This window comes from Nanorana parkeri, unplaced genomic scaffold (genome assembly GCF_000935625.1).
Source record: "Nanorana parkeri isolate BGI_ZX_2015 unplaced genomic scaffold, ASM93562v1 scaffold1810, whole genome shotgun sequence".
Classification (NCBI taxonomy): domain Eukaryota; kingdom Metazoa; phylum Chordata; class Amphibia; order Anura; family Dicroglossidae; genus Nanorana; species Nanorana parkeri.
In genome coordinates, this window is record NW_017308078.1 from 12,050 (window position 1) to 29,414 (window position 17,365).

At 40.0% G+C, this 17,365-nt stretch overlaps 1 protein-coding gene across 1 annotated transcript in view; it reads left to right on the top strand.

Moving 5' to 3' along the window:
- GREB1L (growth regulation by estrogen in breast cancer 1 like) overlaps positions 1–17,365 on the top strand; it is a 34,851-nt gene that overhangs the window by 10,823 nt on the left and 6,663 nt on the right. The window contains exons 8-15 of the mRNA XM_018571686.1: positions 420–536; positions 1,544–1,787; positions 1,982–2,535; positions 6,638–6,740; positions 7,615–7,758; positions 13,068–13,204; positions 16,531–16,692; positions 16,806–17,007. Coding sequence (XP_018427188.1) covers positions 420–536; positions 1,544–1,787; positions 1,982–2,535; positions 6,638–6,740; positions 7,615–7,758; positions 13,068–13,204; positions 16,531–16,692; positions 16,806–17,007 — 1,663 coding nt within the window. The remainder of the gene's footprint in view (positions 1–419; positions 537–1,543; positions 1,788–1,981; positions 2,536–6,637; positions 6,741–7,614; positions 7,759–13,067; positions 13,205–16,530; positions 16,693–16,805; positions 17,008–17,365) is intronic.

Here is a 17,365-nt window from a genome sequence, read left to right on the forward strand (position 1 = left end):
CTGTATGTCTATGTCTGGCTGTATGTCTATGTCTGGCTGTATGTCTATGTCTGGCTGTATGTCTATGTCTGGCTGTATGTCTATGTCTGGCTGTATGTCTATGTCTGGCTGTATGTCTATGTCTGGCTGTATGTCTATGTCTGGCTGTATGTCCATGTCTGGCTGTATATCTATGTCTCTCTGTATATTTATGTCTGTCTATATAATATGCACGTACGTACATAAGTATCTAGAATTCATTTAAAAAAAAACTTATGCTGTTCTATTTGGGAACTGACAATGTCTGCACTTTTAGATTTCAATCTAATAGGAAAGGATGAGATGATGTATATTGCTATCAAACGCTACCATGCTATTGAAATGTTTCACTGTGCTCCAGTCTAAGTAAGAGTGCATATTTTCTTGTGCTTTGTTTGAAGATATGGAGCGGATGTGAACAAGAAGACTGGGTTCCTAGAACATTCAAAGACCTCGAAGGTTTACCTTGTATTGTAGTTCTTACCGGCAAGGACCCCCTTGGAGAAACCTTTCCCAGGTATGCTGGTTCTTTAATTCTGCCCATGCGTGAAAGGAAACCTTTCCTTATGGGAACATGAAGGCTGCCATTGCTGAATTCTCATCTTGCAAAAGTTTATTTTCCTGGCTGTCATACGTATTTTGTGCCTTTCAACAGTTTGAGTTACTGACTTAGATCAAGTTTGGAGATAAGGATTTTTGAATTTGCTCTAAATTCTGATTTGCATACCAGATCCAGATCTATAAGTCAGAAAATATAGAAGCCAGAAGGTCAGCAATAGCATTCTCTATTCTCTTTGTTAAAGTATAGTTTACCTCTGCATTAGTTAACATTTGATATATATGATTGCTACACAAGCCATTTTGTAATTAGGTGTTAAACATACCTTCCTAGTTCAGTCTGCAACTAACTGTGATTTTCTATGTGCCTACTGTAGGCATAAGTGATCTTGTGAATGTAGCAGGAAGCTCATTCCACTCTGCATTCAGGACATAAATGTGGAAAATAGGAAGGGAGTTTCTTAAGTTGACAAAATAAAATTACATTTGAAAGGGAAATTCATTTTATTTTTTTTATTGTTTTTGTTGGTTTTTTAAAAAATGTTTTACATTTGTTTTGTTTTTTAACAATTCTTTAAACTGTTTATCTGTTTCACTGTCTTCATTTATTATTATTTTTCACAAATAAATATTTAATGCTTTACTCTCGGAGCACTGTGGATTAGCGAGAGACAGCAGAGCAGTTTGCTTTGCAGCTCCCATTTATTTGTTGGAAACACCCAGTCGGATGAGGGATGATTCATTGCTCTGATGGCTCATTTGAATTCTGAAAACAAGGGACTTCTCTTAGCACAAATCAAGGGTAGTAATGCCAATGATGTGAAAAGGAGACTAGAGCCCCACCTGCTGGCTGGATTGAAGACCGCATAATAACTTGCTATATTTTATATTCACCTGACAGATATAATTTTAAAATGCTTGTTTTTAATAAATAAATATATATATATATATATATATGTGTATATATGTGTGTGTATACTGTGACCTCCGTCTAATAGATTCCAGTTTCCTAACACGGACAGCGTTGGAGCAAGAAATAGGCCTGGCTTGCGGTTATGTATCAAGGGATGTCATTAGAGAACCAATGACTGCGTTGGACCTCAGTGACAAAGAAGTTGACAAGGTTAACAGCATTGCAAATGACTCCGATGATCTGTTTATTGACCTAGACAGACCACAAAGTACTGGCAGTGAAGTCACTGGGACTTCAGGTTAGTTTATTTGTGTGTGGAGCATAAATATTTTTGTGTTGGTGTTATGGACTTTGCTTTGTAATTAAGTGTATTTCCATATTTTTGAGAAACACTTTAGCAAATTTACCCCCTAATGATTTCAAACCAATAGCGCATAATAACTTTTTGTGATTTAAGGAGTTAATAATGTTTAATATATTCTTTTGGCAAAGGTTCCATAGCAGAAAATGGAGTCAGTTCATCAAGCACAGCTGAGGAGACACAGAGACAACCATTAAACCCTGACTTTCCAATTATAGCAAACAGCTCCCTGGATGAAGGAACGTACCCCAATTCTACAGCCAGTGAGCTCAAGCCAGAATGCGACTCTCTTGGAGCACAAATGGCCAGCAGCACAACATCAAAATTATCCTCTTCCTCATCACAAACTCTCCAGTGGACTAACCAATCGGGAAAAAAGAGCAGGACGTTGAGTTTAACATTGCCACGTATCGTGGTTCTCTCAAGAGCTACTTACAATCTCTTGGCTTCTCATAAAAATGGACAGGCACTCTCTACAGTTTCCCTCTTGCCCCATGCTGATGTTAGTTGGCTGAGATCACTCAGACCTTTAATTTCCAAAGACTTGAGCAGTGACGAGCAATCACTTTACTACCGGCAGTGGACAACAGCCAGACAGCACCATGCAGACTATGTAAACCCCAGTGAGCAGTTGGGCACAAGGACTGTTCATCCACGGCGTCTTCTTCTGACTGGACCACCACAGGTCATTCATCTTTTGATTTTGTGTCAAGGGATTCAGTGCTTTCCTCATTATTTTGTGTTTTAAACATTGATGGAGGATATAACATTTGAAGATAGAATGACCAGGAGCAATGTTCCCTTTAGGATATTGTATATGGGAGATATGAACTTCTGAGTGAATGTCTTGTGTATGGTATATTCTATGTTCACACATGCGCAAAATCAGTGGGGCAGGTGCAGAGGCGGCTCTCTAATTAGGCAAATTAGGCGGTCGCCTAAGGCCTCGCGCTCACAAGGGCCTCGCGGCTGCTTAATTTGCCTAACACATTACAGGGGACCTTAGCGCTGCTGAGCGCAGACAGCATTAGGAGCCCTGTCACATCCAAGAGTGCATCGCAGCCGCCAAACATCTCGGCAGCTGCGATGCACGGTTGAATGTGACAGGGCTCCTAATGCTGTCTTCTGCGCTCCGCAACATTAAGGAAATCTATCACCTCCGAAGGGTGCGGTTTTGGGGGCGGAGAGATGTAAGCACCGTCCCCGCAGACAACTCTCCCCGTTGCAGACTCACAGACTGTCGGAAATTTCTCCTTACCGGCGGTAATCGGCTGCAGCGATCTGTGTCAGAGGGACAGACAGCCGATTACAGACTCTAAGGAAAAACCTCCGACAGTCTGTGAGCTTCCTTCCCCCGTGCCGTCTACTCACCCCTCCACACTCCTCTCCTGTCAGCTGCGATCCGTCTCCAATACAGCAGCTGGCAGCAATAGTCGGCCTGTTGTTGGCTCTTTTAAATTGCAGTAGCCAATAACAGGCTGGCTATTGCACCCGCCTGCTGTCAATCAGCAAAGGAGGACCTGATGGAGAACTTTCTCCTTCAGGTCCCTCCTCTGCTGATTGACAGCAGGCAGTGGGTGGGTGCAATAGCCAGCCTGTTATTGACTATTGCAATTTGAAATATCCAATAGCAGGCTGGCTATTGCTGCCAGCAATAAAGTAAAAAAAAGTTTTTACAAAATAAACAAAATTGAAAAATGATTAAAAAAATATATAAATAAAAAGTAAAAATAAAAAAAGTTAAATAAACTAAAATGAAAAATACAAAAAAGGTTAAAATATTAAATTAAAAATAAAAATGCAAAACATTTAAAAAATTTAAACTACAATTAAAAAAACAAAATAAAAGTTAAAATAAAATAAAAAGCACAGCCTCCTGAGACCCACAGCCTTCTAAAACCCCACACAGCTATCAATTTTCCATTATGATTGTGAGTGGGGCCCCATTTTTAGGTTTCGCCTAAGGCCTCACAGTCTAGAACCGCCTCTGGGCAGGTGCTATATAGCTATAGAAATAGTGATTTCAGTAATGCATCTTTAATGATTGGCAAAATTAACTTGCAGTGCTTGAATTTTACAGGCTGACTTACTATCAAACTAAAATCCGTTAAATATCAAGTTCTTATATACACTAAAATATTGGTTTGGTATTCTTTTTATTGGTTATAACTGTAGCTGGATTTATCCTATAGGATCAATGTGAATGAATGCTATCCCTATTGAATATACTGCCTAGAATGACTTAATGTTAGTCACTACATTTCTGACATGTTTCTTGTTCTAAAAGTAGGCAAACCAATGGGGCAGCTTCAGTAACCTGCACACAAATTTGGTGGCTACTTGCTGAGAAATTAGTGTAATAGGCAATGCTTGTAGCTTGCATAGCCCACAGTAATCACTTTTTGGATGGGGTGTGAAAGCTTATTAATGGCACTGTCAGTATAGAAAAGAGTATCTATGCTTTGTGAATTTTGGAAATATACCTACCTCTGCTTTGAAGCATCCTAATGTGTAACTTCTAACACATGCTTTTTACTTCAATTGGTAGCCTATATTCTGTTCAAGCTGAACTCCAGGCAGATGTAAACACATTTAATGCAATTGTGTATTTCTTTAACCCCTTCATGACTGAGGCCCTTTTTTCCATTTTTGCACCCATTTTATATTCCACATTTTAGGCCTGAAAATGACGTAAAACCCCCCAACATTATATATTTTCTGAATGCCAAGACCCTATAGAATAAAATGGTGAATCTGATAAAAAAACGCACATGTTTATTGGCTGTTTTACCTTCAATTTTTCTTATTTTATTTATCTTCACAAATCTTTAAAATATGGTTTATTGTATAATCAACATATTTTTGTCAAATCAGAAACTGTAGGCCAGTTTCATACATGGGTTTAGGTAGAGGAGAACCTTTGCATTGTGTTAACAAGGGGCCTATTGGACTAAGAAAACTTAATGGCTGCATTTTGCTATGAACTCTGCCAAATGCTTTTATTAAAGGAGAACTATGGGGGTCATGGCTTTTCCCCATAGTTCTCCTTAGGGTAACGGGAGGACACAAAGTAGCATCCTCCCGTTACCCTAAGCTCAGTATACCGCTAGCTACAGCTCGCGGCATACTGAGACGCCGCAGCCGGAGCGGATCCCGACGTAGATGACGGGATCCGCCCAGCTGCGTTAGTGACAGCTGGCTCTGCCTATCTAGAGGCAGAACTCACCTCATAGTTCTCCTTTAATGCCCTTCCTGTCTGAAGATTTTTGACCAGACTTCAATATTCCAGCTAGAACAATAGAGCTAAGTTACCTCCCTTCCTCCAATCTGTGACTAAACAATGAAGGAGCAGCAGCAAACTGATGAGCTCATCACTCTGCTTTCTCCTCCTTTTAGTATGTTCCTATTATTCCCATATGCATGCAGCACACCAGAATGGCTTTTAAAGTGGATCTTTACCCCCTTTCACTAAAAATCACAGGAGCATGCAACTCTGCATGCTGATATGAAATCATCTTACATTCATTAGTTAAACACATTTTTATTTTACTTACAATTACTGTTTTTTCACTTCCTGGTTCTCTTGGGCATTAGTGATGTAATGTGCCCAAGCGTTGCGTTCTGGGAAGGTTATATTACCAGTGCATTGCTGGTAATGCAATCATATGTAAGCTGCAAGATCTTAGGGAAAGGCATTTTTCCCCCTGAGATGATGTGCATTGACACGTGTCCTAGTCACATGTGCCAGAGTTCCAGGAAGTAAAGGGAGATGGATTTATCTGCCCTTAATAAAAATGTCCAATCTGAGAAGAATGGTGAGGAAAAGAAAAATAAGGTATGCAAAGAATAAAAAAACCTGCAATTATATATAAGCATCTGTAGTTTGCCATTACTAAACATTTCTGAAGTTGCCTTTGTTGTCATTTTAAAGATAAGGGTAAAGTTCCTTTTTAATGCTGCCCCAGCCCTTCCAGTCTGAGTTCAGCTGTACAGGGTACTACAAGAGGCTAATGCCAAGTGAAATTCAGTCCTAATCAGACTTTGGTGGTGCTGTTTGGCAGAGTTATAAAAATCACTAAGTGCCTGGACCCTTGGTAGATTTGACTAGAGATGTGCACCGACAAAACTTTTTTTTAGTTTAGTTTCGTTTTGATTCGGCGCTTGCGTTATTTCGTTTTCCTGATTCGGATTCGGGTCCGAAAGTCAATTCGTTTCGGGATTCGGGTTCAGACGAAATACGTTAGTGGTAGTCTGTACGAAGTTTCGTTTCCGTTAAGTGTTCGTTGCAGCAAAGTGACATTTAAAAAAAAAAATGTAAATGTAACTTTGCTGCAACGAAAATTCGTAAAGACTACCGCTAACAAATTTCGTTTTCGGAAATTCGGAGTCGTTTTCATTTGTCATTTCTGTTATTCGGAAATTCAGATACATCCGAATAACGAAAATTCGTCCGAAAAACACAGTTTTCCGAAACGAATCGCACATGTCTAGATTTGATGGTTTACATACACTCTGTGTATTTCTGCTGTGTGTTTAGCTGCTTGCCTGGATTTCTTTGCTTTACAATATTGTCGCTTACTGAATGCAGCCTTTTTGTTTTTTTCCTTTTCTCTGATTTATTGAGATGTAATTTGTATGGGTGACAGTCCATAGGTTTCTTTGAGATCCACTAAATTTGAATGTTTTTTTCTATGATATTTTTGGTTTGTCTGCTTTTAAATTTTGTATAAGTTTTCATTTTGAAACCTTTTTATAGTATTTATGCTAACATGCCCTTTATTTTAAAGGTAGGAAAGACTGGTGCTTACCTGCAATTTCTTAGAATACTTTATCGCATGCTGATTCGACTCTTGGAGGTAGATGTCTATGATGAGGAAGAGATCAACAAAGGTAGCGTCTTTGTAAATACAATAGTAGGAACCGCTAAGTACCTAATGGGTGCGAAGTGCAGTGTGTACACAATATTAAGTAACCCTATGTACAGTGTAAATATTATATTGCAGACCACATTACGCTGACATTTCAAGATTAAAGCTAGCATTCTTTTGGATTAATATTTTAAAAATATGCTGTCATTTATAAAAATATTGAAGCTGCCATTGTTGACTGTTACTGAAGGTGAAGGCTTTGGGACTGTCATTTGTATCCTGCCTTCAATACAGAGTGAGTGACTGACTCAGAACAAGTATGTGTCTACCAGGTATCCAAACACTTAGCTAGCTGCATGCTTTTTTGAGTTAGTGACTTATGAAGTAGGGCTCTAATACAGATTTAGCCCCAGAGCTTACACCTATACTCAAATTGCAATGGTAGTTCCCATTAGTTGACAGTTATCCTTCAAACATTTACACTTACAATAATAGTTGATTTCTAGCAGCAAACTGTTCCAAGGACCTAATTTAAAAAAAAAAAAAAAACATGTTTCGAGAAATAAGTATGTGCCATATGGGTAAACAAGCAAGTTTATGTTCGCACTCCTGTTGGCTCGGTCTGATGCAGTCCCAAGCATAGCACAAGGGTTCTAAGATGGCATCTATATCATGATCTAATCTTTGATTAACGAGGTTGTTACTACACTTGGGTGTCTCCTACAGTAGATCTTCCTTTTGACAGTAGATACTATTATCAATTAACCTCCCTATAACAGCGCATTCAATGTTATATCATGATGAATTTGTCTGCTTACTATTAATTCCTGATAATGTTACTTTCCGTCTATTTGTCATGCAAAAATATGATTCTTTTTTTTTTTTTTTTCTTGCAGTTGAGGAAGGACAGGAGGAGCTTCCAACAAATTATGAGCTTTGGCCAGATATTGAAGCGTTCAGCAAAATTCCTTTTGATGTCACAATACATGATCCAAAATATCGACATGTCAGTCCACTCTACACTGGCCAAACCAAGCAAGGTGTGTTTCTATTACTTGTGACCTTTCAAAACAAAAGCTACAATTTTACACTAAATAGTTTAATAGGGTGCTTATATTTGAATATATGGGTGCATTTGCCAGTTAAGTATGTATTAAAACAACCATTTCAAATAACATGACCTAAATTGAAAAATGTTTTACGGTTCTGGTGCACCCAGTGGCAGTGCAAGATCATGAGCTCCCCTATCGGCTCCTATTCACACAGCATACTGAAAAATAACTTGAAATTTTTTTTTCTTAGCCTTTAGATCTTTTGTTAAATCAGGCAAGATGGCTGATTCCAGGTTTTTCTTAGTCCTTTTACAGTGATCTGTCCTTATAGAAAGTCTTGGGACAGAAATGTGAGGATTGTGTTCATCTCATGAACTTCATTAACATACAGTGGGCAAGCCACCTTTTTAGACACCTCAAAGCCCCTCCCAACATTTAAAAAAATAGAAGCTGGATGAAATATTAACCCCTAAAACCCTAACCCATTTAAAAAAACATTTAAACTGCAGGAAGCTTTTTTTTCGTTTTTTTTTTTTAGCTCATGCTATGTGAATGGGAATATGTAACGAATATAAAATACGTGTTATCCCAATTTGGCTGCGAAAGTGGAAATACACAAGTAGGAGGAATTTGCTTCTCAGGCAGTTGTCACCAAGATATGCATCTGTATTGGATGATTTCCCCCCACCTCTTGCTCTGACAATGTTAACATTTTGGTGTTCCCCTCTTTCTCTATGACCATGGTCAGCAGTTTGAGGGGTGAGTCTCCCCAATAGGACACAGTCCGCAAAAAAATAGACAAAGGGTCCAAACTAGGGAAGGCAACCGTGGCACTCAAGCTGTGCTTAAACTACAAATTCAGTCATGCTTGTAGTTGTCAGTCTTGCAATGCCTCATGGGATGTGTAGTTCCACAACAGTTGGAGCGCCAAAAAAAGTTTTGCCTTAACATGCACGTTAAGAAAAACAAAAAGAATTCCAATCTATACTATCAGAATAAATATTGTATCTGTTTATTCCTTAGGTTTAGTATTCTTTCTTGCCTTATTTTCCCTTGTCAAGTTGTTTACAAAATAGTGAAACATAGTCTGGTACCTAGAATAAGAGGTGGCAGAAGATATTAGTGAAAACAGGAGATATTTTGGAATTAATATTCTCTAATCCTTTAAATCCTTGGTTCTCAACTGGCGGGTCGTGACCCAAAAGTGGGTCGTGACCCCATGTTCAGTGGGTCCCCGCATGCCTTCCACTTTTCTAGGTAAGAGGCTCCTCTGCCTCCCCCTAGCGCAGCACTGTCACTTCTGATGCCAAGCAGCCATTCAAAAATATGCTGCCCGGCACCGAGTGTCAGCTTGGGGTGGGGTGGGCTGGGCTGGGGCTATGGCCGCAAGGGAGCTCCATCCATACATGCATTGCTTACAGCTCCCTTACGTTCCTTTGTAGAGGTGCCTGGACCGGAGTGACATCACATTCTGGCTCCCGACACCTCTGCAGGATGTGCAAGGGAGCTGCTCAAGCTGCTGAGGATCCACTCCAGTTCTCGTAAAGGTGGGGAGACTGGGTGGACCTTAAAATAAATAATAAAATAATATTTTTTTGGATTGTGTATGTGTGTGTGAGATTTGTGTCTGTGGTTGTGTGTGTCTCAGTGTTTTTAAGGGTCCATTGACACTAGTACAGTGCATTAATCGCATGGGACTGTGCGATTCTCAGCCTGGGGCACTGGCGGAACTACTCCGCCTTTTGGGGGGGTCCAGAGAGGAAGCAGAGGACACAAAGCTTCCTCACGCTGTCCCCCCTTCCGGTTAGGGCCGCTCCTTCCCCGCCGCGCTCTGAATGTACGGTGGCTGTGCGGGGAAGGAGAGTAAGCTGCGCCTGCCACTTAGCTGCCTGGCGGGCTCCGACACAGCAGGCACGGCCAGGCAGCACATTCTCAGGTGGGAGAGGGCGGATCCTCTCCACTCAGTCCCGCCCCCTGGCTGTCAAGGATGAAACAGCTGCCCCTGCTGCAGGAGTCAGGTAAGGCCAGTGTGGGGGCACATGGAGGGGGGCTAAAAAGCTGTTATGATTTACATTTTTAATGTATTGCTGGGACTTGTAGTCATATATAGCTGGTGGTATTGTGTATTGCTGTATAATGATTACTACTACAAGTCCCAGCAATAGATTATATTATTCAGTAGGGACGCACCAGTGTGTGTGTGTGTGTGTAGCTGTTATTATTATTATTTACATTAGATTGTATTTCTGGGGCTTGTAGTCATGCATAGCTGGTGGTATTCTGCATTGCTGTGTAATGATTATACAGCAATGCAGAATAGCACCAACTATGCAGGACTAAAAGTCCCAGCAATACATTATATTATTAAGTAGGGCAGCACCAGTGCCAATACTGGGCATTTTCATGAGTACTCGGGAAAATGCCCCGATACTACGCACAGCAAAATTACCAGTGTCGCAGCAGTCACATTTGCGACCGAGCCCTGGTATTTGGCTAGTTTTGGGCACCGGGCGAGTTGGTTTTTTGTACATTTAGCCCTGCTCCGGACAAGCAGAGCTAAATGTACAGTGAGAGCCCGCTGCTTGTTTAATACAAGTGATCTAATCAGATCACTTGTATCAAATCGAGCGGCGGCGGGGGGGGCCCTTAATGGTTGCTTGCACTGGGGCCCTGAGGTTTCTAGTTACACCACTGGCCTGGGGTCCTGTGCTGTGTACCACGCAATCGCACCTACTGTGCATTCTGGTGTGGAAGGTGTTTTGCATTGCCGTTAATTTGAATGACACTCCAAACGCACCTCCTGCCCACAGTCCGATAGCCTTCACCTGAATGCCCTGTACTGCAATGTCGCGCATTCAATTGCAGTGCGACTTGGGTCGCGACTAAATGACCAATGACAAATGTGGGTCCTGAAGTTACACAGGTTGAGAACCACTGCCTTAAATCCAAAGAGTTAAATTAAAACTCTTGTAAATATTCTTTTTTAGTGGACAAAGTTACACCCATGGAATGTTACTATATGATCTGAAATATAATAATGGAACAAAAGGTTTTGTGGGAGAAATATGACCCTAGATTTTATTTCTGATAGGCTTAATGATCATGTGAACTCGCTGGCCATGCTACTTAGTTTGACCATAGAATTGTTGGAAAGATTGTAAAAGATTTTGTTTTTTCCCCCTAAATCTTGTGTGAAGATAAACCATGAAAGGGTTTTTTGGCACTAGGCCATTAAAAAAAAAAATCTGTTTTACTCCATAACCCTTTGCTTGCCTTTACTCATTGTTTTGTTGCATGGTGACTGTGCTCAGCAGGCCATAAAAATCAAGCAGATGTTTGTATGAATCTCAGCATCACTAGTTAAACTTGATCACCCAAACATAAACAAATTGCTGTGTTTCATACCTCTCATTTTAAAATGAATGTAATTAGTAATCAGGTCATGAGCTGCAGTCTTTTAAATAGATACTATAGTGTCAAGGCTTTGTCTTCACTTTAATTGCTGGTTAAGAGGATGCTTACTGGTTTTAAATGTATATTCCTATTTTTCTCGGGAATAAAAATGCTATGAATCCAGTGTCATGAGTACGTCTTGTGCTAAATGTATTTTTGTAAAGCAAGTTGTGAATGTGTATATCTAACTATGCGATGATACCTTTCTTATTGGGCTAGCATAATATTCAAATGGCAAGCTTTTGAGAGTTGACCTTTCCTTCAGGTCAAATACAACATGACAGAGTGTACCACTTAAAGAAACAAAGTTGTTGGAGAAGGGGGTGGTTTGAGTGTGGTATCATACATGTTGAACCTAGGAGTGAAGAATGCATCCTGATAACCAAAGGCCAGTATATACACACATATATCTGGAATATACTGTATGTTCCACTCCTGGCTTCCCTTCATGCCTCAGTGTGACTATGAGTTCAGGCTCATCTAACACTGCCTCAAACCTTCAAAGAATTGAACGTACAAAAATGGCCACTTTGCATGAAACTTAACGTATCCGGTGATCACGCCATCCACCTGGGTCCTCCCTCTCTTGCATTTCCCTCCAGTGAGCTCAAAGCTTAACAATGAGCTTTGTTGGAGAATGATGGTTCCGCTCATTTCTGAGTGAAATGTGGTATGTGTAGGGACCCTGACAGATGGAGTGATCACAGCTTGGTCAGGGCTTCCCATAGCCTGCTGATAGGGCAATGAGAAGCAGCAACACACCAATAAATTCATCTTTTTGCTGTCCCCTACTGTAAGCTTGCTCAGGGAGGGCACTTTGCAGTTGGCTTGAAGTGCTGCCCCTCCCTCTACAAGTGCCTTAAGGTAGCCATATACCTTACAGCCATTGTACAACTCTTTTTGACCAGACATCTCACCCTCGTTCAAATTTCTTACAACTAGCCCATCATGCACAGACCAATGTAGTTCACAATTAATGCTCTTCAGGACCACCACCTGGCTGATTGTCATCGATCAAAAGGACAGATTTTTGTTTGAGCATGTGCATTTTTCATCTTGTACAGTAATTGAGGTTGTGCACTTCCCATCAACTGGCAGATTTTCAGACAAAAACACAATCGCAGACACAAAATCTCCAGATAATTGTAAGGTGTATGGACACCTTTAGGCCCCGGTTCATTTTTGTGCTACGTGAACATGTCGCATACACGCGCTTTCGCATACAGTTTTGCTGCACTTGAGCCTATCCAAACACAGCAAAGAAATGAACTTCTAGCATTTTTTGACCACACATTTCTGCACGTTTGAATTGCGCTGTCAAAAATTCACATTTTACCAGCAACCTTTGGGTTGTCATTGACAACTAATGGCACTGCGAGAGTGTCGCATATTTTTGATGTGTTGCATAGATGTACACCAAAGTGTGCTCTTTGTCGTGCTTTTACACAGCACAAAAGTGTAAATGGGGACTTACTGTGTATTAGATTAGTTTTCTCCATTTTGGAGTGCATACATAATATTTGTGTACTATTTTGAACGACTAGTATAAATTAAATATATAAGGGTTTAAACCTGAGAGAACTCTGATCTTTTAAATTACTGAGCAGAAGTGGACATTTTAGTTGATGTTTACATGCATAAAATTTACTTTAAAGCATCTTTGCATGAAGTAACTTAGGAAATAATATTTGTATCTGTGCCTGCTTCCGTCACCTGTGCATATGTTGTCACTTTGACACTATTACAAAGGTGTCATGGTTGTTGTTTAAATCTGTGTCTAAATCTTAAGCTACTTCTAGGATTACCAGTATAAGAAGTTTCCTATTTCTTGTATTTTTGCACAGACTCCTCTGGAGGTCATTCTGATGAATCTCGGAAACGTGAAACCGTTTCTATGATGCTGACAAAATATGCATCATACAATACTTTCCACCACTGTGAGCAGTGTCACCAGTACATGGATGTCGGCTCTGCATCACAGGTACCAAAACATTTAAGGATTCATGTTTTTATAGCAATTATGAGTGTGCTGTAGCCAGTAACAATCCAGTGTGATGTGATCCTGTTCATTGCCCCAAAAATGTTATGTTCACCTAAAATATTTTTAATGTGACTTTTTAATTTTGCATGCATTCTGTACCATATTTAAGTCACTGTATTACACACACATTTTTTTTTTTTTTTACATTTTCTTTTATGGCTCCATATTTCACTTAAATCAGTCCTTGATAATCAACTCTGAGAATAAGGTTTCAGGCATAAGTAGACAGTGCATTGCTTTCAGTGAGTCCAGAGAATGGTAAACCGGCATTAGCACCAAGAAACAGACACAACTACAGTGCTGGAAACAAGAGCACTTGATATGTAATTATGCTTTTTTAGGGCTGCAATCAACTGATCGATTAATCGATAATGAGAATTGTTAACTTATTCTCATTATCAATTAGTTGGTTGGATCCCCTAGTTCACTCCTCCACGGTGAGAAACTGGTGTTCCATCGGCTCTGTGTCCCCTCTGATCACCGCTGCTATCAGCGGGGTTCGAGGGGACACGGACTGCTACACCCGGCGCCCAGCAGGGAGGAGAGACTGACTGCCATCCACCACCACTATGACTGTACACTGGGTGCAATAGCCAGCCTGCTGTTGGCTATTTGAAATTGCAATAGACAATATTGACTGAAGGTCCCCCCTCTACTGATTGACAGCAGGTAGTGAGCCAGTGCAATAGCCAGCTTGCTATTTCAATTTGAAATAGCCAATAGGAAGTTGGTTATTGCCCACTGCTTGCTGTATTTACATTCAGCTGCCAGCTGCGGAATCTTGCCGCGGGCAGCTGGTATTTCCCGGCTGAAGCTATTCAAGTGTGCATGCTAATGGAAGCATAAGTGGGGAGCACCCAACATACGAAAATGATGATTGCGCTACACATGTCGGGTATTGCCGTGTGTGCCAGAGCAATAATTATTTTAAATAAAAGTTTGGTGTTTTTATTGTATTGGCTTAGAATTTTTCAATTCAGATTATTTTAAATCCATGAAATGAATTAAAATGTCCAAAATAATACATACAATTATTTAACAAAAAGTAAAAAAAATATTGGGGGGAATAAAGTAGTTTTGGTTTTGGCCTGACACATTCTGCTGCTGGCGGTGCTTTGTGGTGCTATTCATTTGAATGGCACCCCAAACACGCTTCCCACCCGCAGTGCGACCGCCCGCACTGGAATGTGTGTTCCACTGTGGTGCGATTGCAAAAATTGTGCATGCAGTTTTATTCTGAAGTAAACTTTAACACTCCTTTTGTGTATTTTAAATAAAAGATAGTACCTAATTTTTTTTTATCCGATTGAAAAAATAATTGGCCAACTAATCGATTGTGAAAATAATCGTTGGATGCAGCCCAAATGGTTTTCTGCATATTAGCATTTTGTTTTGTGCTATCACTAGTGGCATCATATAGCGGGCATCTCTAGGTGTCTGCATGGTTAGTTTAAATTTGGTTCATTTTAATTGGCATCCGTTCAAGAGCCTGCCTGTCCCTGATACTGCCTCCTAAGCCTTATTATTGACCCATCATTGTGATGAATGTTCTAACTGGTTGCTCATGGGTCTTAGTACCTGGGGTAGGAATGGGTTCTTGACCAATAAATCTGGTCAGTTTTTTTTTTTTTTATACTAGCATTCAGGATTGAAGCTTCCCATGCTCTAAGTAAAGAACCTTATATGCAGGCACCTGGAGGTGTCCACTATGACTGTACACTAGCAGTGGAGGTATGGAACAATATTTGTTCTAAAACATTACCATAGATAGTGATTAGATTATTTTAAGATAACTTTGTATATGTGTATCTAACATAACATTGTGTCTGTCTGTTTTCAAAAGTGCTATCCCCTATAAAGCTTTCCTGAATAAAATATTAATGTACCATTTGAGACTCCTTCTGACCTGCATTTGACCTGTTTCAAGTGAGTTTTGCATTCCTGTAGACCTGTATCGGCATGCAAAACACTTAAGTTGGCAATGTCCATCCACTTGGGCCTTTAGACTGCCATTTCTTAGTGCATAAGTGATGTGTTGATCCAGTGGCTTCAATGCTTTCTGTGCCAGTGACCCAGATCAACTATGCAGTTTAGGAGTTCTCAGACTTAACTAGATGCAATACTAGTTTTGGGTCAGTGACTCAAAAGCAAGAGGAACCCAGACAACTAGAGTTTAAAGAAAGTCAACAAGTGCAGCCTAAATATTTTTCACGCTAAGGGTTTCCTTTCGGTGGCTTTCCTATTAAACTTAGACCAGAGACTGCTTGAGACCTCTCTGTTGAGCCAAACTACAGACTTTGTCAGATTTGTATTGCCATCTGTGTCCCTTTTTGAAGACAATTTCTTTACTTCCTGTTGGGAAAGGAAGAGATGGAAAATTTCATAAATGGAGACCTAAACAAAAACACATTTAGGGGGACAGTAAATGAGCAAAAATTACAGACAAAAATAAAAACCCAATATTTGGGTGCTAAAAAGATCGAAGGGGTCCTGACATTTTCACTGGAATCCATGATCTCAGATCAGTATTACATTGGCATGGCATACCAGCATAGCCTGTTGTTGTTCTACATTGAGTGGTATTTTGTGACCGCTGCAATGCAAGCCTAGATGGTTTTTGTCTGCACAGAGAACAGTCTAATGTAATGTATAATAAAAAATATTGTGAATAATAAAATATTAGATTAGTCATCGTTCTCTTAAAACATTTTTGGAGGTTGGAATTGCAGTGCCTTATCTAATAAGCTTCTGATTTTTTGTTAAGCATTTTCCTCCTTCTACTTTATGGTTTTCTCTGATCCTGTGATGTCTTTTAGTAAAATCCACCCCACTTCCATGGAAGCTTCAACTATGCATAAAAAGAATGTTAAAATGTAATAACCAGGGAAACATGGGGTCCTGGAAGTAAAATTTATTAAATGACATCATACAACAGAAGGCTAGTCCCGTCTAAACCAATGAACTGTATCTAATGCCATAGCAGACTATGAATGCTTTGGGACAAGCAGCACTGAAAGTTCAGCACCACTACTGTGGTCATTTACAATTCTATGAAATCAATGGGCAGTTCAGACGCCTATCAATTCATAGAAAAGTAATTGGTATGCTGCAATGTTTACTGTTAAGAATGGCTCCGGTATGAAAACTGATGTAACTTCTTATTTTGCGGAAAGCCCAGACAACTGTTTTTTTATTACATTATAGAGAACCTATACATATGGTAGCCTCTCCTGAACACTTAACATTTCTGTAATCTGTTACCTTAGATGCCTGATTCTACCATACATGCCTTTACCTTTTCATCCTCGATGCTTGGTGAGGAGGTTCAACTTCACTTCATCATCCCCAAGTCCAAAGAACATAATTTTGCCTTCAGCAAACAGGGCAAGCACCTGGAGAGCATGCGGCTCCCCCTGGTGTCCGATAAAGTAAGTGTTTGACTTTCACTGTTCAATAAAAGACTAATTATAACAAATAATATTAATATAATATAGCACGAATAATAAAAGTAATGTTGTGATTATAATGTCTTCCTCCATAGAACCCCATTGTTAAGAGTCCAATTTTTACCCCTTCAAGTGGCAGACATGAACATGGACTATTAAACCTCTATCATGCAATGGAAGGTATTAGTCACCTGCATATCATGGTCGTGAAGGAGTATGAGATGCCACTTTACCGAAAGTATTGGGCCAACCACATCATGCTGGTGCTTCCTAGCATGTTTAACAATGCTGGAGCTGGTAAGTGATGACATCCATCCATTGTGTCCTTTTCCACATAACACTTTGCACCATGTTGGCTGATTTTTAGAATTAAGGATGCTTGGTAAGTCTATAACCAGTAACCGGCTATGCATTCAACAGGAACATTTTGTCTTTCAAATTACATTTACGCAACTGTTAAATTAATTCATAGTAAGTGAATGCTTCTGCAATACCAATTACTAACTGCCCAGAACTAAAATTGCCTTCCAGAGACAGCTAATTCTGACCAATGGTGAGCCATCTTGCTATTAACAAATATGGATGCCTAGCTATGCTTATGAACATGGTGTGTGTGTGTGTGTGTGTGTGTGTTAAATAAATAAATATCTATATA